Source organism: Xenopus laevis, chromosome 5S (genome assembly GCF_017654675.1).
Source record: "Xenopus laevis strain J_2021 chromosome 5S, Xenopus_laevis_v10.1, whole genome shotgun sequence".
NCBI classification, from domain to species: Eukaryota; Metazoa; Chordata; class Amphibia; order Anura; family Pipidae; genus Xenopus; species Xenopus laevis.
The window spans coordinates 20749500-20769327 of NC_054380.1; the positions used below are offsets into that span (position 1 = coordinate 20749500).

The window sequence follows — 19828 nt, forward strand, 5'->3', positions numbered from 1 at the left end:
TTGTTCTCGTGGCATTTCTCATTTGCCACTTAATTTTTCTACAGTGTGAAAGTTCCAGGGGAAGGTATTGTGCAAGGTTCCCATAGATTTTAATGGCAACTAGAGAATTTTCAAGAAGTCTTGAGAGACTACCAACCCACCCACTTGCACATATTTCAGCACAGCTCTACAGGATGCAATTTGAAATTGGTACATTTAAATGGGATTATGGTAGGAAATACTGTGAAATAAGCATATAACCATAATATTTTTCAGATATCAAACCCACAATTTGAAATGCATACAATAATGGGCTAATCACTAATCAGCAGAGATGATGCATGAACAGGCTATATTAATAGGCAGTGGAATTACTCACACAGCTTGTGCTTTTTTTTTCAAGTGGCGAGTATTAAAGGGAGAAGGCAGGATATTTTATATCACTCCCTACAATTTAACTCACCCCTTTCATTTCTAAAGTGTGTCCAAACATGTCCCCTGCACCCCTGAGTATTTGCAGCAAGCGTGACTGCATCAGTCCAGTCTGTCGAGTGAATTGTGAACAAGTACGTCTTTTGTAGAAGGGGAACCTTGGACCTGCCGTCACCTTAAACGTGGTGGTAATTTGAACGGTAGGAGCTATGTCCACATTCATAGAAGCCTTGCACATAAAGAATTAAGTACAAACATAATTTTGACAACAAACAATGGAAATGATGCAATCCAGACACGCAACAACTCCAGATGCTACAAGGGACCGATTGTGCACATTTTACCATGTTAAAGCATGGTAACATACCATGTTAAGCACATAATTACAGGGAAAAGTGCTGCACTGCGAGTAAAAAACATAATGAATTGCATGAATGACCCACAAATGGTCTCAAAAATGCCCAGAGTTTTCTTTATTAGTAACACATTCCAATCAATTTTCATATGGATCTCCAGGCCTGGACTGAGATTTAAAACAGACCCTGGCACTGTCATTTCAAATACACAGAGGCCCCAACAGCCTACAAAATAGTGACTGTCTATGTCTTACAGCAGCCCCTCTGGCATTTGCCAGAGTCCACATATTGCCAGACTGGGCTAGGGTTGCCACCTGGCCCTTAAAAATAATGGTTGATCCCAATGTTATTAATAGGGAAAAAAGATAAATATACGGTATTTTTTTCCAGAAAAGGTGGTAACCCTAGTCTGGACCCAATGCCGCTATAAATCATTAGAAGTGTAGTTTTTTTTTCCTCCAGAAAAAGTGGCGACCCTAGGAGCCATCTAAAGCATAGCTGCCATTCAAATCATGATCATCAGAATTCTTTGTTATTAAGCAAATCTTTCAGACCTGTAAAAAACTGACAGACTGGCCCACCAGGGTACCGTGAAAAATCCTGGTGGGCCAGGTGTCAGTGGGCCCTTCTGCTTCTAATAGGGTTGCCACCTTTTCTGGAAAAAAATTCCAGCCTTCCTATATTCTTGCTGTTTTTTCATATTAATAACGTTGGCATCAAGCATCATTTCTACTGGCCAGGTCGGTAAAATACTGGCCAGGTGGCAACCCTAGTTTCTAATCATTTGGCCTATTTCGTGGTCATTCCCAGTTTTTGTATGGGAACAAAGAAATTGATGGAAGGATATAGGTTATAGGACGTAAAGAAAAGAAACTAGTAAAATTAAGAAATTGAGTGAGTAGGTAGTTTGGAGAGTAGGTAGTTTGGAGAGTGGGCCTACGGTCTACGGGTGGCCATAAATGGGTGAATGACCGCATTGTTGCACCAAACTCGTCCGAACTGTCAATCCAACAGGTTTGAAATTTCTCAGTATGAAACTATGAAATCGGTTAGTGGTGATGCCAATCAGATAATCATTGTTAAACGTCTGTTCACCGTGAATGCCTTTAGCAAAAGTAAACAAATGCACAGTTAATATATGTGAGATCTTGCAGCCAACACGACAAAGATATGACCAAAGTCTCCTCACATGTCCTTTACCACAGATGGGTGACGTTTGTACAATCAATTGTTAAGCCGATAAGGTCGTTTGTGGAGCACTGACAAAATCTACCAGTGTACAAGACAGGTTAAGAGTCTCTGGGGGGGCTCGGCCAGTATTTTACTGGCCTGGCCGTTAAGAATGATGGTTGATCCCAATGTTATTATTAGGGAAAAAAGATAAATATATAGGAAGGCAGGTATTTTTTTCTAGAACAGGTGGCAATCCTACCGACAGTGCCTGTGAACCCTCCTAGATTTTACAGGTTTTTTTTCATATTTATACCCCTGGCAGGGATAGGGTTGCCAACGCCTGGCTGGTAAAAATGATGGCTGATCCCAATGTTATTAATAGGGAAAAAAGATAACTATATAGGAAGGCCGTCGGTATTTTTTTCCAGAAAAGGTGGCAACCCTAGGCAGGGAACATAGTCTGGGTGGAATTTAGAGTGATTTGGGCAGTACAAAGATGTCAAACTGGTTAAGGTATTTTGTGTTTAGAGGAACAGTACAATACTTCTATGCAGTTGGTCAAAATTAATGACAAGGACATTTCCAGGGGACAAAATGTTTTTTCTCTGTCAAAATTAGGAACAGCAGTCAGCTAGTCTAACCCCCCACGAGTAAACAGCTTCATATGGTGCTGATATATCATACACTGACAGAAAAAACGACACACAGTGACAGTTAATGGCAGAGTAAGCTTTACTAAAGAACTGGGTTTATTATCCTCCTGAGTAACAAACGCTCTCAGTCAGAGCAAATATTGCAGAGCAGGAGGGCCAAGTTGTTATGGTGAGACCATGACGTCACCCTCGAAGGTGATTGGACGTCGATGATTTCATGTTACATACGGGACTCTGCCAAGAACCCTGCCCCTAACGCTTCGCACTGAAGAAAACAACATTCATTTTTTTTTTGCGTTCACCACCCCCTCCCCCAACATCAGGTATTATCGCCTGCTATAGGTCAGCACGCACGTCAACCAAAAAGAAGCAGCCAATACTGTTAGGGGAAGGTTCTGAGCGGCACCGTCGCTTTAAAATAAGGTTGGTGACTTCTTCAGCTGTACTTTCCACTAGCCCTTATCGTCACGGAACGGAACCGCCTCAACATTCAGCTTTAGGGTTTTAATACGTTGTGAGACGCAGCAGGTCGCAATTTTTAATATGTCATAAAACAAGGGAGAAGGTGCGGGGGAAACTGTCAAGCAGTGTAGCCAATAGCAAGAGGGTACAGCTACTGACAGACAACGCTTTCAGCCAATAAGAATCGGGCGTGACGCTCGCTTTTACCGCACGTTGGCCAACTGGAGGAACGCAGCGGCGTTCTGTTTTCCCCACCCCCCACGTTGTAGTCGCCGCTGTTCGGTCGTTGGGAGTTGAGGAGGCCTCACGGTCGTTACGTTGGTGGCAACCGCGTCATGTAAAAATCTGACTGGGACCTTTCAGCCCTCCTCTGCTCGTCACGATGAAGCTGTAAATAGGGGGAAGGGCCGCCGCTGTCGGACTTCCGTTGTCAAGTAGGGAAAGGGGCCCTGTCTTTCCTTTCACCTTCGGTTTGGGGCCCGAGAGATGCGCGTGGGCCTCGCTTACTTCACACACTAGAAGGGGCGTTACCGAGAGTGGGTCAGGCCGTTAGGTAAGTGTTCCGAGATGATATCCCGTCATGCTCTCTGTGTTTCCCGGCTGCTAAAGGCAGGCCCTGACTGAGCGCTTGCTGGTGCCTCCTCAAAGGCGAAGCCTACACTGTCACGGCAGCCGGACAGGGACATTCCGGGACAACTCGCTGTTAATTCCACTTTAAATGTACAGCCAGATATTATAATGGTCTTTCTCTTGAATATTCGCTGCACTGCTGCCTCTGAGCTGTCGAACAAGGACGAGCCCACTGATAAACAGGCCTTTGAGACCAACGTGCGATTCCTGTCCGTGGGAGGGTTGGCTGCAGCACACCTGCTTCATTGCTTCGAGAGTCACAACCAGCAGTGCAGAAATGGATAAACCAACCTCACGTCCAATTACAGGGCTTGTTCACTTTCAAACACTTTTTTCCAGTTTAGTTGGTTTCAGATTGTTCCCCAGAAATAAAGTTTTTTTTTCTAAGTGTGACCATTTTTCTAATATGGAAGAGTAAAGTTTCTTTTTTTCATACTCCTAAATCCGCTCTGGGAGGTGGGGTCGCCGACTTTTTTTTTTTTTTTTTTTTTTTTTTCTTCGCTAAAAAAAACTCCCGAAATGCCCTTAACTTTATACTTGCAGAGTCACTGCATCGGAGTTCACCTCAGCCATTTTCCTGGTCTTCGGTAAGCTTAGACGGAGACCGGAGAAGCGGCGCAGTTGGAGCAAATTACCGTTTTGCAACTGATCATGCTCCAAATTGGACGGAAATTGCCGTAGGCCCGGAAGATGACTGCGGTGAACTCTGATTCTGTGACTCTGCATCAAGGGAGAAGTATAAAGTTTCCCCGTGGTGGCAGCTAGGCTGGGGGGCAGGGGGCTTTACGTGAGTTGGGGGTAGGGTTTATTTTTTTTGGTAAAGGGGTTGTTTCTCCTTTAAAGGCAGCTGAATTGATACAATAGTTGCTGATATTCCGCAGATACTGCTGAAAACATAGTAAGTAAGGTTGAAAAAAGACACACGTCCATCAAGTTCAACCTTTTTAGAGAAATGAATCAACTAATTGTAGCCGCTAAATTTAGAAAATCGTAATAGTTCAGAATCGCTTCACGATCACTGTGCTGCCAGACTGAAACACTAGAGACCCGAACATTCAACTTTAAACTTACATTTTGGGAAAATTATAAAAAGATGGAAAGTAATTAAAAAAAGTCATTGTTTATAGTGAACAATCTGAAAACAACTGAACTGAGTAAGTGTTTGAAAGGAGAACCACCCCTTTAAATGGGGGGGGGGGTCAGCTTCCAACAGCTTCCAAATACTTTATTTCTAGTTCTATTTGTGACTTTTTTTTTTTCTTATATTGAAGTGTAAAAGTACAATTTTTCACCTTTTTAATGTCTTTCTAAAGCAGTCGGGGGGGGGGTCAGCGACTCTGCAGCTGATCCAAATCAATACATTAGGCCAGCAGCGGAGAGTCTTGAACTGGGCCGCCGAACCTAGGGGACAATTAACACGGCGCTCCAGAATTGGACGCCCCCTCCACCGGTCCCCGGTCCAAAAAAAGTTGGACTCCTGCATTAGACGATCCATTTCTTGCGTTTGTCCCTGCTGAGCTGAATCCCTGAGTTTCGTTAAAGGCAGATGTTAGAATTGATACAAGAGTTGCTTGCTAATATTCCCCCGTAGATCCTGCTGAGAAATGGATCAACTAATGGAGCACATTTTAACTGTTCAGAATCATCACTTGGAAAACTGACTTGCTAGTTAGAAACACCAGGGACAGGTACATAAATAAAATGTAATTTTGGAAAAATGGCAAAGTATAACAGATGAAAAGCAACTGAAAAATTATTTTTTATTTTAGTTGAACAATCTGAAAGCAACTGCACTAAAAAAGTGTTGGGAAGGTGAGCAATCCTCTTTAAAATTAACTTTACAAAACTAATTTAGCTTTTTGGGGACTGTGTCCCCTTTAAAGGGGCAATATGCCTTTTTTTTTTTTTCTCCGATGTGCGGAAAACCACAAGAATCCTCTTCTGCGTGTCCTTATTTTACAATAAAGCACTGGTCCCCAACCAATGGCTCAGAAGCAACATGTTTCTCACAAACCCTTTGGATGTTGCTCAACACCAGTACTTAATTTTTAATTATTGGCTTAGAGGAAAGTTTTGGTTACATAAAAACCAGGTGTCTTGCCAACCATGTGTTGGTTGCCAGTTCACATAGGGCAGGAGTGCCCATACTTTAGTAATGCGCGGTCTACTTTTAGTGATGTCCCATTATGATCTACATCCATAATATCACCGTTCGCATTCTGTTCCATGGAAAATATACTTACAAATTGTCTTATAAATCAAAATAATATTTATTACTATACAGGTATGGGATCCGTTATCTGGAAACCCGTTATCCAGAAAGCTCCGAATTACGGGATGGTTGTCTCCCATAGACTCCATTATAATGAAATAATCCAAATGATTAAAAATGATTTCCTTTTTCTCTGTAATAATAAATCAGTACCTTGTACTTGATTGAAACTAAGATATAATTAATCCTTATTGGAAGCAAAACCAGTCTAACGGGTTCATTTAATGTTTATGATTTTCTAGTAGACTTAAGGTATTAAGATCCAAATTATGGAGAGATCCAATATCAGGAAAACTCCAGGTCCCGAGCATTCTGGATAATGGGTACCTGTACTTTAAAAAAAACAATTTCCTATATAACTAGTGATGGGCGAATTTGGGGTGAAATTCGCAAAACAGCAAAAATTCACAAAACCGTGCCGGCGTCTTTTTTGAGACGCAGACGCACATTTGCCGGCAAAAGTGCGCCAGTGTAAAAAAAAAAACAGACTCTGGCGTCCATTTTTATTTACGTAGGCTAATTTTCGCTGCGGTTTCGCGAATTTATTCGCCGGCGTCGAATAAATTCACCCATCACTATATATAACCATAACAGAATAAATTTCTGAATGAAAAGAATAAAACAGTCAAGCTGTTTAACAGTGTTTTGAGATCTACTGATCACCAACTAAAGGTCTGCTGGTAGATCCCGATCTACCTTTTGGGCACCCCTGACATAGGGGCTAACAAATAGCCAATCATGGCCCTCTTTGTTTCCTTCCAGGAACCTGTTAAATGTTTGTGTTGCTCCCCGACTCTGTTGACATTTGAATGTGACTCGGGGAGGATAAAAAAAGTTTGGTGACCCCTGCTATAAAGCATTAATGGGTTATTTTGTTTTTATCTTACTAATTCTCCCATTTATAGCAGGGTTTTTTTATAGATAATAAGCTAAGTAAAAAAAGAGCACAACCCTTGCCTTCTGTATCTGTTTTACACGTAAGGGAGAGTTCACGGTAGAGAAGGTTGAAACCTATAGAAAAAGTATCTTCTCTGCTGTTAGGCCTTAGGTGACTTTTAGTTTTATTAGCTGCTATCCTATTTGCCCACAAATGCTCTGAAGAGCAAGGAAAGTTGGTCGAATTGAAACTACTTTCATTTTCCAAGTGCAAGAAATGGAATTCAAGTGCACTCATAGACTGGAATGTGCTTGATTGAAACTGATTAAAAAACAACTCGCACCATTAAAATGTTATTGGCTGATTGCTGACTAAACAGATGTCCCTGCCAGTTATGTGCGGGTTGTTTGAGGCCGAGGTCACGTACACAGTTGATACTTTGTGAATCACCTCTTTGCACCAGTTCTTGTGCAGTTCTGCTATGCTTAGGCGATTTATATTTATGGAATTGCCTTCATTTTCATAGAATCCCTATTGTAGCTGGCACTTTGGCTGCAGGTTAGTTCTAGCTTCACCCACTTGAGAGTTGCATGCACCCAGGTGGAAATGCAGTTATAATGGGTGCACACATCACCATGAAAGCTCTGCTCCTACTCTCATGGATGTGACTGGCCAGTGATTTCCATGGAACTCCTGTACAGGTGAATGGGAATGCTGGTTATGGTCCAGCATTCGGTTGCCCGTTGTATTACGCCTTCCTACCCTCGCTACTGCATCATTGAAACCGATGGATGCGTTGTTTTATTTAGAGAATGAAGGAAGTGAATGAAGGTTTCTGTTGGTTACTGAGATCATGGCTATTTTCCAGGCTGGTTTGACACAGTACAAATATAGCCCCTTGACCGTTGCATGTGATTAAAGGAACAGTAACACCAAAAAATGACTGAAGATTTTCATTCATCCAGGTCATGGTATATCTAGTATAGGTCAATCTAAAAACAACTTCATTGATTACTCAGCAAGTCCAGTTGTTTTTTAGATTGACCTATACTAGATACACCAAAAAATGAGTGATCTGTTTGCTTCAGAAACTCTACTATAGTTCATATAAACAAGCTGCTGTGTAGCAATGGGTGACATTGAAAAAAGGCTATATGGCACAGGATAAATAGTGGATAACAGAAAATACCATTCTGTTCTACAGAGCTTATCTGCTGTGTAAGCCTTTTCTCATTTTAATGGCTGCCCCTAGCAGCTGATTTATATAAACAATAGTAGTGTTTCTGAAGCAAATGCGCCAGTTTTACCAGTGCAGGGAAACACTGCATTATATTTGTATTACTTTAAAACTCTTTAATTCTTTGATGTTACTGTTCCTTTAAGGCAACTTGCTTGACAACAAGGGTAATATAGTTGCAGTCTATTTGAAATGTTTAGCTATTAGGACTCTGGCAACTGCGCATTGACTACTGCTGCCATTGTTTTGGCATTTAAAATCTCAAGTTTGCCTGTGTCAATGGAGCATGTGCTATAACTGGAACATTTCTTATAGAGCTCAATGGGAAGCAGTAACAGTTGAAGAGGGGTGTTTTGACAGTTGCTCTTTGATGGCAGTCAGGATAACCCCATGTGCTGTTGAGCTTAGGTCAGTCAATATTTTCTTTCATGTCTGGCTCATTAAAGGAAAACTATATCCCCAAATTGAATACTTAAGCAACAGATAGTTTACATCATTTTAAGTGGCAAATTAAAGAACCTTACCAAACTGGAATATATATTTAAGTAAATATTGCCCTTTTACATCTCTTGCCTTGAACCACCATTTCGTGATGGTCTGTGTGCTGCCTCAGAGATCACCTGACCAGAAATACTGCAGCTCTAACTGTAACAGGAAGAAGTGTGGAAGCAAAAGACACAACTCTGTCTGTTAATTGGCTCATGTGACCTTACATGTATGGTTTGTTGGTATGTTTGTGTGCACAATGAATCGTACGATCCCAGGGGACGGCCTTTGTTTTTTAAAATGGCAATTACTACTAGAAAAGTATATTATTATAAAAATGGTTTATTTACATGAAGCAGGGTTTTACATGTGGGCTGTTTTATGCAATATATTTTAAGAGACCTACATTGTTTGATGGTATAGTTTTCCTTTAAGGTATTGAGATCCAAATTATGGAAAGATCTGTTCCAGATCATCACAGGTCCCGAGCATTCTGGATAACCGGTTCCATACCTATATATTTTAATTATCACCCATGGTGGCCAATTCCTTCATTTATGACTTAAAGAAGACGTGATCATAAGGCAAAACAAACTTTTTATAAACGGTCTCTGCTATGTGACTTTTAGATATTGCTACTATATCCCTATATATTCTGCAGCTGATTTATTTAGATCACTTATTTAGCTCTGTCCTACAAGTTCATTGTGGAAACTACAAAAGAGGAGCAGCAGCTGAAGTAATTACCATTATGACTATTCAGATTTGCCTTGCCCTTGGGAGCCTTCCTAAACAGCTGACTGAGCTGCTGCATTAATATAAAAGAAGCCCCTCACAGTCCAAGATACTTTGCACCTTTCCCCATGCCCACAGGTTTTGCCTGTATAGCTCACACTGATGCCCTGTAGACAGATGGCTTCTATGTACCTGTGTGCACAGTTTTAGCATGTCTAACATTGGTAGGCAAATTGTGCTGTATTTGCATGCAAGTTTGCTCACAGGAGAACTATAGATTCTAATATCCCCACTGCAGCTCCTGTATCTAGTTAGACAGTCAGAGATTTTATTTATTGTTTGCCCTTGATTAAGGGTGTAGTACCCAAAACATGTAAAGAGGCTCTGATGTTTTTAATCAGAGCAAATTATAAAACATTTTTATTGCAAGATTGACTGCTGGCCATAACTCACGATGTAGCGGTAATGCATGCTCTGCTTGGCTAGGGGTCACCTTAAAGCAGGGGTCTCCAACCTTTTTTTACCTGGGAGCCACATTCAAATGTAAAAAGAGTTGGGGAGCAACACAAACATAAAAAAGTCCCTTGGGGTGCCAAATAAGGGCTGTGATTGCATATGTTGTAGCCCCTATGTTGACAGGCAGCCAACAAGGGGATCTACTTGGCACTATACATAGTTTTTATGCAATTAAAACTTGCTTTCAAGCTTAAAATTCAAAAATAAGCACATGCTTTGAGGACCCTGAGAGCAACATCCAAGGGGTTGGAGAGCAACTGGTTGGGGATCACTGCCTTAAAGTGTTAAAAAGATAGCAGAAAGTGAAGTTATACACATCATATGGGTTTTTGCAGAGGCTTAGCTCAGAGTGATCGTGGCAGCCACAACGGATAAAAATAAGCAGAGAGGAACGGTTTAAAGGAGAAGGAAACCCTGTACCCCCCACCCCACGTAGACCCTCCTCCACCCAGGCTAGCTGTCTTCCCCCCCCCCGGGGAAATGCCCCATACTTTATACTTGCCCGTCGTCACAGATTCTGGCAGCGGACTTCACGGCATCCATCTTCCGAGTCTTCGGTAAGCTGACTGGGAGATCGACAATCTCCGTCAATTTCGGTGCATGCGTAGTTGTAGCAAACTGGCAATTTGATGAACTGTGCATGCACCGACATACCGATCTCCGAGTCAGCTTACTGAGGACCCGGAAGATAGATGCCGTGAAGCCCACTGCCAGAATCTGCGACGAGGGGTAAGTATAAAGTATGGGGCATTTCCCCGAGGGGGGCAGTTAGCCTGGGGGGAGGAGGGTCTACATGGGGTGGGAGGTACATGATTTTTATTTATGGTGTAATTTTAATTCCTAAATTACACTGTTTACACTGCAAATAATTCACTCTAGCATGTAAAATGTAATTCCTAACCCAACAACTGTGTGTTTTTAGTTGTAATATTGGTGTGTAGGTGCATCTCGTGTCATTTTGCCTGGTCATGTGCTTTCAGAAAGAGCCAGTGCTGCACTATGGTACTGCTTTCTGACAGGCTATTGTTTCTCCTATTCAATGTAACTGAAGGAGTCGCAGTGGGACCTGGATTTTTACTATTGAGTGCTGCTATTATATCTACCAGGCCGCTGTTAACTTCCCATTGTTCTGCTGGTGGGGGGAGGGGTATTGCTATTACTCCAACTTGCAGTAAAGAGTGACTGACGTTTATCAGAGCAGTAGTCATATGACCGGGGGCTCCTGGGAAACTGGCAGTGTCTAGTCCCATGTCCGATTTCAACATTAAATATAAAAAAATCTGTGTCCGTGCAGAAATCTGCTGGAACAGCACTATTAACTGATGCATTTTGGGAAAAAAAAATTTTTTCCCATGACAGTATCCTTTTAAATGGGTTTTTATTTTTCCTTGCAGATTAAAACCCTAACATGGGGGCATTTTTGGACAAACCGAAAACAGAGAAACACAATGCTCATGGAGCTGGAAATGGCTTGCGTTATGGACTCAGCAGCATGCAGGGCTGGAGAGTGGAGATGGAGGACGCTCACACAGCTGCTGTCGGGATCCCTCGTGGCTTGGACGACTGGTCATTTTTTGCGGTTTACGATGGCCATGCCGGATCACGTGTTGCCAACTATTGCTCATCCCACTTGCTAGAGCATATCACAGACAATGATGATTTCAGGGCAACCGAAGCACCGGGATCTGCTCTGGAGCCAACGGTAGAAAATGTTAAAAGCGGCATTAGAACTGGGTTTTTAAAAATTGACGAGTACATGCGCAACTTTGCTGACTTAAGAAACGGCATGGATAGAAGTGGTTCCACCGCAGTGGCGGTCTTACTTTCACCCAACCACGTGTATTTTATTAACTGTGGGGATTCTCGGTCCGTTTTGTATAGGAGTGGACAAGTTTGCTTTTCAACGCAGGATCACAAACCTAGCAATCCGAGGGAGAAGGAGAGGATTCAAAATGCCGGCGGCAGCGTCATGATACAGCGCGTCAATGGATCACTAGCCGTTTCCCGTGCGCTTGGAGACTATGACTACAAGTGCGTTGATGGCAAGGGCCCCACAGAGCAGCTCGTTTCACCTGAGCCTGAAGTCTACGAGATCGTGAGAGCCGACGAAGACGAGTTTATCATTTTGGCTTGTGATGGCATTTGGGATGTCATGAGTAACGAGGAGCTTTGTGAATTCGTGAAATATAGGCTTGAGCTAACGGACGACCTTGAGAAAGTGTGCAATTCAGTAGTTGACACCTGTTTACATAAGGTAAGCCAATTTGTGGTTTTCTGCTTGCAGTAAATGTACACACACTCTTTCTGTGGACTTCCCCTCTAAAGGGGAAAATACCACTTTAATGCATATACTTTACCTCCAATTTAAAGGGGTTGTTCACCTTTGAGTTCATTTTTGGTATCGTGTAGAGCAGTGGTCCCCAACCAGTGGCTCGAGAGCAACATGTTGCTCTCCGACCCCTTATATTTTGCTCCCCGTGGCCCTAAAGCAGATGCTTATTTTTTTATTACTGACTTGGAGGCAAGTTTTGGTTGCATAAAAAACAGATGTACTGCTAAAATGAGCCTGCTCTAGGCTGACAGTCTATATAGGGGCTACCAAATGGCCAATCGCAGCCCTTATTCGGCACCCCAGGAATATTTTTCATGTTTGCATTGCTCCCCAATTCCTTTTAAATGTTGCTCCTAGGTAAAAAAAGGTTGGGGACCCCTGGTGTAGAGAGTGCTATCCTGAGACAATTTGCAATTGGTTTTCATTTTTTATTTGTAGCTTTTTAATTTGCATTTTAAGCAGTCTGGTAGCTAGGGTCCAAATTACCCATGCATAGATTTGAATAAGACTGTAATATGAATAGGAAAGGACCTTACTAGAAAGATGAGAAATGGATATTAGCAATAACTACATTTGTAGTCTTACAGAGCATTCGCTTTTTAGATGGGTCAACGACACCCATTTGAAAGCTGGAAAGAGTCAGACGAAAAAGGCAAATAATTATAAAACTATGAAGAATAAATAATGAAAACCATTTGCTTAGAATTGGCAATTCTATAACATACTGAATGGTAACTTAAAGGTGAACCACCCATTTAATGCCATGGCATACAGGCAATTCTCAGTTGTTTGTTCTTCCATGTCTTAGTTGAAAAAATGTGCTAAAAGGTAAGGGAATTGTCCTGTATGCCATAATAATTTTCTTTATTTTGTATAATGGTGAAAAAACACCGTACCCCCCCCCCCCACTCCAGGTAGACCCTCCTCCCTCCAGGCTAACTGTCCCCCCCCCCCCCCCCATACTTAATACTTACCCCTCGGTGCAGATTCTGCTTCCACGCATCCATCTGTAAGCTGACTGGGAGATTGCGATGTCGGCTGATGCGTAGATGGAAGATGTACGCGTGGAACTCCGCTGGCAGAATCTGCGCCGAGGGTTAAGTATAAAGTATGGGGCATGTACCCCGGGAGGGCAGTTAGCCTGGGGGGAGGGAGGTCTACCTGGGGTGGGGGGTTCGGGGTTTTTTTCCCACAGGGTTGAATTCTCATTTAATCATAGGCTACTTGAATCAAAGTTATGCTATTCCCAGGGCCCTAATCTTCTGTGTGTGTAAGACATTCAACGGCAGACGGCACTTCTGAAAGAAGAGGATTTATTGGTTTTTTCCAGCAGGATTTCCAATAAACCCTCTTCTTTCAGAAGTGCCGCCTGCCGTTGAATGTCTTGTCGTATATACAGTGGGGTCACTGTCTGACTGTGCACCTGATCGGAGGGGAGAGCGGTGAGCTAGTGCGGTCCTTCCTTTTGCTTCTCTTCTGTGTGTGTATATATGTAAAGTATGGGATTAATTATCCGGAAACCCATTATCCAAAAAGCTGCAAATTACGGAAATGCCATCTCCCTTAGACTCCATTTTAACCAAATAATCCAAATTTTAAAGAAGTGTAATAATAAACAGTAACGTGTACATCCAAACTGAGATGTAATTAATGCTTATTCAAAGCATAGGCTTATTTTGTTTCGTTAACGTTTACATGATTTTCTTGTAGACTTAGGGGCAGATTTAGCAAAGGTCGAACTGAATTTTCGAAGTAATTTTTGGGTACTTCGAACATTGAATAGTCCATCTTCGATTCGAAATTCGAAGATCACATTTTTTTAAGTACTGTCTATTTAAAACTTCGACCTTTGACCAATCGCCACCTAAAAGCTGCCAAAGTGCTGTTTTAGCCTATGGGGGACCTCCTAGAACCCGTTTGGAGGCAATTGGGGGAGTTTGGGAGATCGAAGTTCGAAGTTAAAAAAAAAACTTCGAATCGAAGTAGCGCTACTTCGAATCGTACGATTCGAAGTAGGCCGAATTCGGCCCATTTCGAACCCAAAATCCTTCGACCATCATTCGGTTGGTCTTTTTAAATCCGAAGTTCAATTGTTCCCTATCTGTAGATATAATTATAATAACTATGGGGTGCTGTTTGCTTTGCACTGTGGCACCATGCAGCCACCTGACTTATGTAAAGGTGTAGTTTACTCTTACAAATCATACAAAAAAGTTATTTTTTTTCTAAAATGAAGGTTTTATAAACTCTGGTTTTATTCCCCCTTCTCGTAGTGTTAAAACTTTAAGATAGATTGTTGGCCTAAACTGTTAAAATTTGATCCATTAGTCAATGTTTCTTGGCAAGATCAACTAATGTAAAGCTGAAACAGTTGCACCTTGACAGGGTTTATTTAAAGGGGAACTATCGCGAAAATGAAAATTTAATATAAACTTCCTCATACTTAAGAAACTTTCTAAATACAATCAATTAAAAATTCTGCATTGTTCAAGTTTATCTTCACTATTCCTCTCTCAGCATCTGTTTCACTTCATTCTCTCTTCATGCAGGAGTTGGGTGTTGGATGAATGATCCTATAATTAACTTATAGGGGCGGGGCTTCCTTTCCTAGCAATGTATTAGAGCTCACTCAAATAACTGATTCCAGTACAAACAAAATCTAACACAAACTGCCTTTTGCACAAATCTTGCATGTAGACAGACATGATTTCTGGTGATTCTAATAGTGAGCTCTAATACATCTTCTAGGTAAAAGGAGGCCCCCCCCCCTATAAGATATATTGGATCGAACTGTCAATAAATATCTGACACACGACTGCTGAATTAAGACTGAATGAAGAGAAACAGATGCTGAGTATTAGTGCAGATAAACTTGATTATTTCAGAAACAATGCAGAATTTTTAATTGATTGTATTTAGAAAATGTCTTATTTCAGCATGCATTTTAAATTTCACGATAATTTTAACCTATTTATAGATATAATTGTGGCATTACATAATTTATTAATTGATGAAAATCAGTTCTGTGTACAATACAGTCCTTTAGGCTGCAGTTCGTGTTTTGATCCTCTCTGCTTTGCCGGCTGGTAAATGAACAGATTAAATTTAGTTAATGAAGCTGTCAAGTCCATCAGGTCAGGATAGAGGAGACCAGTGGCCCCCGGGGGGGGGGTGGAATTGGTGATTTATTTTGTAAAGTGAATAATGCTGTTTACATGCTGTACATCATGTAATGTAATTCTGGGACAAAGACTGTACTTTCACAGTTAGTTAAAAGCCTGTGCGAGATGATGGGACATAATAATCTCATTGGCTTAGGGTGGTGTGCAGTGCTCCTCTTACCATGCTCTAGCTTCACCTAGGTTCACCTAGGATAAAGAGGGTCAAATAGGGAGAGTGAACTGAAGAGACAGACCTTCCTCACACAGCTTTTTCATCAATGATACATTATGTAAATGTTACCAGTCCTTTAATGTGACTGCTCTACAGTAGGTCACCTATTTTTATTCCTCGTGTTTATTCTGAATATTATAATTAAATAAAAAAATATGTATAGAATAGTTTTTTTTTGTTTTTGTTTTTTTTTTTTCTATTGAAACACATATTTATTTTTATTTTTTTTATTTCTATTTTCCCCCAGGGAAGTCGTGATAACATGAGCATTGTTCTAGTTTGTTTTCATAATGCCCCCAAGGTCTCTGAAGAGGCAATAAAGAAAGATGCTGATTTGGACAAACATTTAGAATCCAGAGTTGAAGGTAAGTTGTTTCATGAATCGAGAACTCCAGTTCTCTGTTGGCCATGTTGTGTTTTTAAAGGAGAAGGAAACCCTGTACAAAAAAAACCCGGTTCCCCCCACCCCACGTAAACCCTCCTGCCCCCCCAGGGAAATGCCCCATACTTTATACTTACTCCTCGTCGCAGATTCTGGCAGGGGACTTCACGGCATTCCTTTTCCGAGTCCTTGGTGCACTGACTGGGAGATCGTTATGTTGGTGAATGTGCAGTTAGTTGCAGGTTTTCGACAACTGCGCATGCGCCGAAATTGACAGAGATTGCGGATCTCCCAGTCATCTTACCGAGGATGTGGAAGATGGATGCTGTGAAGTCCGGTGTAAGTATAATGTATGGGGCATTTTCCGGGGGGGGGGGCTCAGTTGCTGGGGTCTACGTGGGGTGGGGCGGTACAAGATTTTTTTCTACAGGGTTTCCTTCTCCTTTAAACTTTGGTCCTGCAATATTTACAGGTTCCTTAGCCTAATGCAAATATTGTCAAAGATGGTGTCGATTCATATGAAGGACAGATGAAGCTGGGAATCTGGTGGACAAACTCTGCCAGTACCATTTGTGCTAAAGTGGGGGTTCAGTGAACTTTTAGTTTGATGCATACCTTGATATTCCAATATTCCAATATTTTTTTTTGTAGTATTTATTTTACTTTTTGTTCTTTAGTTTGGCAGCTGTCTGGTTGCTAGGGTCTTGTTTACCCCAGCAACCAGTGAATGAGAGGCTTGAATGAATAAATGAGGGACCAAATAGAAACAGATCAGTAATACAAAGTAACAATGCAACAGTAGCCTCATAGACTGAACAGTAGCTGCCTGGGTCAGAGGCCCCTATTTTAAAGCTGGAAAGAGGCAGAACCATTAAAATAAGTGAATGTAAAATTGATGAGCGTGCTATTCTAAGAAATTTTGCAATTTATATTCATTATTTATTTTCTCTTTTTCCCAAGATATTAAGATAAATGTGTACTGTTAATATGAATGAATTTTGTACCAACATCACCACCTGCTGATTAGTTTCCTACCAGTCTGACCACCAAGTAGTCAATGAAGTTGTCAGGAGAAAGAAAGAGGCTGCTCTGATGTTCTTCTGCTTAGCAAAGATTTGATAAAGGTTTCTAATTTTATTCCTAAGCAAAAGAACATCAGATCAGCCTTTCTTTCTCCTGACAACTTCCTTGACTACTTGCTGGTCAGACTGGTTGGAAACTGATCAGCAGGTGGCGCTGTTGTAACAAAATTCATTCATATTAACAGTACACATTTACCTTAATATCTAGCGATAAAAAAATAAAGAATGGAAATTGCAAAATTTCTTAGAATAACAACACCCTCATCAATTTTTACATTCACTTATTTTAAAGGTTGACTTATCCTTTAAATCGGTTGTAGTTGAAACCAGGTTCTAATTAATGGTCTCTGTACAATGCTTTGACTGCCTTTAGGTGCATGCAACTCGTTTCTTGTTTAAACCTGACAGAAATATTGTGTAACAAATTTGTAAATGTCTTTGTTAGAAATCATGACCAACGCTGGGGAGGAAGGAATGCCAGATCTTGCTCATGTAATGCGCATCTTGGCTGCAGAGAACATCCCACATTTACCGCCAGGTGGAGGCTTGGCAGCAAAGTAAGTAACAATAATTCTTCCGGTTTCACGAAGATTGAGAACAGAAAGGACGCTGAAGCAGACTTACTACTGATGTGCAAATTTATTGTCCACACAACATGTTTCGGGCAACATTTTTTTTTTTGCCCGAAACATGTTGTGTGGACAATAAATTTGCACATCAGCAGTAAGTCTGCTTCAGCGTCCTTTCTGCTCTCAATCTTCGTGAAACCATATGACTAAATCTTGGTGCTGGGACGGAGCACCAGTGAGACCGTTATAGGACCAGCTTTACCCTCCACCGTGTATAAATCTACTATTTGTAACAATAATTCTTCATTGTACAGCTTCAGAAAGTAAACGGGTGTTCCTCGTGTTCAGAGAGACATCATGTTCTGTCTGAGCCAGGTAACATTTGGCCCAGTGAGATACATTTATTAGAAACCAGGTGGGTGCTGCAGTTTTATAGCACAGGTATGGGATCCATTATCCAGAAACCAGTTATCCAGAATGCTCTGAATTATGGAAGGCCATCTCCCATATATTCAAATAATCCAAATTTTAATTTGTTTCCCTTAATAAAACCGTAGCTTGTACTTGATCCCAACTAAGATATAATTAATCCTTATTGGAGGCAAAACCAGCCTATTGGCTTTTTTAAAGGGATCTGGTCATGGGAAAACATGTTTTTTTCAAAACGCATCAGTTAATAGTGCTACTCCAGCAGAATTCTGCACTGAAATCCATTTCTCAAAAGAGCAAACAGATTTTTTTTTATATTCAATTTTGAAATCTGACATGGGGCTAGACATTTTGTCAATTTCCCAGCTGCCCCTGGTCATGTGACTTGTGCCTGCACTTTCTGGCAGGCTGCTGTTTTTCCTTCTCAATGTAACTGAATGTGTCTGTGAGACATGGTTTTTTACTATTGAGTGCTGTTCTTATATCTACCAGGCATCTGATATCTTGTGTTAAGGAGCTGCTATCTGGTTACCTTTCCATTGTTCTTTTGTTTGGCTGCTGGGGGGGGGGAAGGGGGGGGTGATAACACTCCAACTTGCAGTAAAGAGTGTTTGAAGTTTATCAGAACACAAGTCACATGACTTGAGGCAGCTGGGAAATTGACAATATGTCTAGCCCCATGTCAGATTTAAAAATTAAATATAAATTTTTTTTTTTCCCCATGACAGTATCCCTTTAATGTTTACATGATTTTCTAGTAGACTTGCGTTATGACGATCCAAATTAGGGAAAGCTCCTTTATCCAGAAAGCCCCAGGTCCTGAGCAATAGTTTAATGGGGAATAAAATGCGGTGTGCTTTTGCAGCAATGCTTTGCCATCATTTGCTAAAATGAAAGGCCATTATTCTATTGAACCTGATGCTTAGTAATAAGCTTGTCGGGTGGGTGACAAAGCTTACAATTTTCAGTGATAATCAGCCGACCTGCGAGTGTGCTTGTTTCGTAAGTAATACGATAGGAAGCAATGGGTGCGCCTGTTTGTTTAGGATTGTAGTAGGGTAAGTTTGGAAAGGCAAGGGGGTATTAACCAATAGAAGTTGAGAACACTAGACTTGTTCAAGATTAAGAATATATTTAAAGAAGTTTCAGAATACTAGAAACAATTGTTTTAGTCCAGGAACTTAATCAATTTCTTCTTTTTCAGACGCAGTGTTATTGAAGAGGTATATAATAGGTTGAATCCACATAGAGAGAGCGATGGGGTAAGTTGTGATGGATAAAAAAAAATATCCCCCCCTCCCCCCCCCGGTGTATGGTGCATTTTTTTTTTTTTTTTTATCATTTTTATTTGTTTACATAAGTATTTTTTTTTCATACTTGCACTGTTAAGAAGATTTGTTGCTTGGTGACGAATCTCCCCATTTGCCACCACCCTTAGAAAGTGAAGTTATTTATTAAAAAAAAAGAAGCAGTTGCGGCTAGCACTCTAGCCTTTGTCAATCATCAAATGGCGGGAAAATGCACGCGGTGACATCCTGTAAGATAATTAGATCAAAGTAAGATGTGGATATAATTAGCTACCAATTAACAAACAAATCCCCCAAGGTAGCTACTTATATTGCAGTAGTTTGGAAAAACAAGGTGCCCCAGAATATATTGTAAATGACTCACCAAATAGTAAATGTGGTCTGGGTGCACCAGACCCCCAGCTTTAAGGAGCAGTACAGCACAGGATTTGAAGAAGCAGGGCTGACCGGCACTCAAACAGATCCACAGGACCAGTGAAAATTAGTTAAAAAATATCTTTATTTATACAAAGTTAAAAATGTATAT

At 41.1% G+C, this 19828-nt stretch overlaps 1 protein-coding gene across 7 annotated transcripts in view; it reads left to right on the forward strand.

Annotated features, from left to right (window-relative positions):
* Positions 1 to 2878: 2878 nt before the first annotated feature.
* The window catches only part of ppm1b.S (protein phosphatase, Mg2+/Mn2+ dependent 1B S homeolog), a 28771-nt gene continuing 11821 nt past the window's right edge, over positions 2879 to 19828 (forward strand). For 5 of the 7 annotated variants that reach the window (XM_018264360.1, XM_018264359.1, XM_018264361.2 and 2 more), the window contains exons 1-5: positions 3051 to 3608; positions 11203 to 12062; positions 15781 to 15898; positions 17443 to 17554; positions 19200 to 19257. In XM_018264360.1, coding sequence (XP_018119849.1) covers positions 11217 to 12062; positions 15781 to 15898; positions 17443 to 17554; positions 19200 to 19257 — 1134 coding nt within the window. In that variant the 5' untranslated portion in view covers positions 3051 to 3608; positions 11203 to 11216. 7 annotated transcript variants of the gene reach the window in all.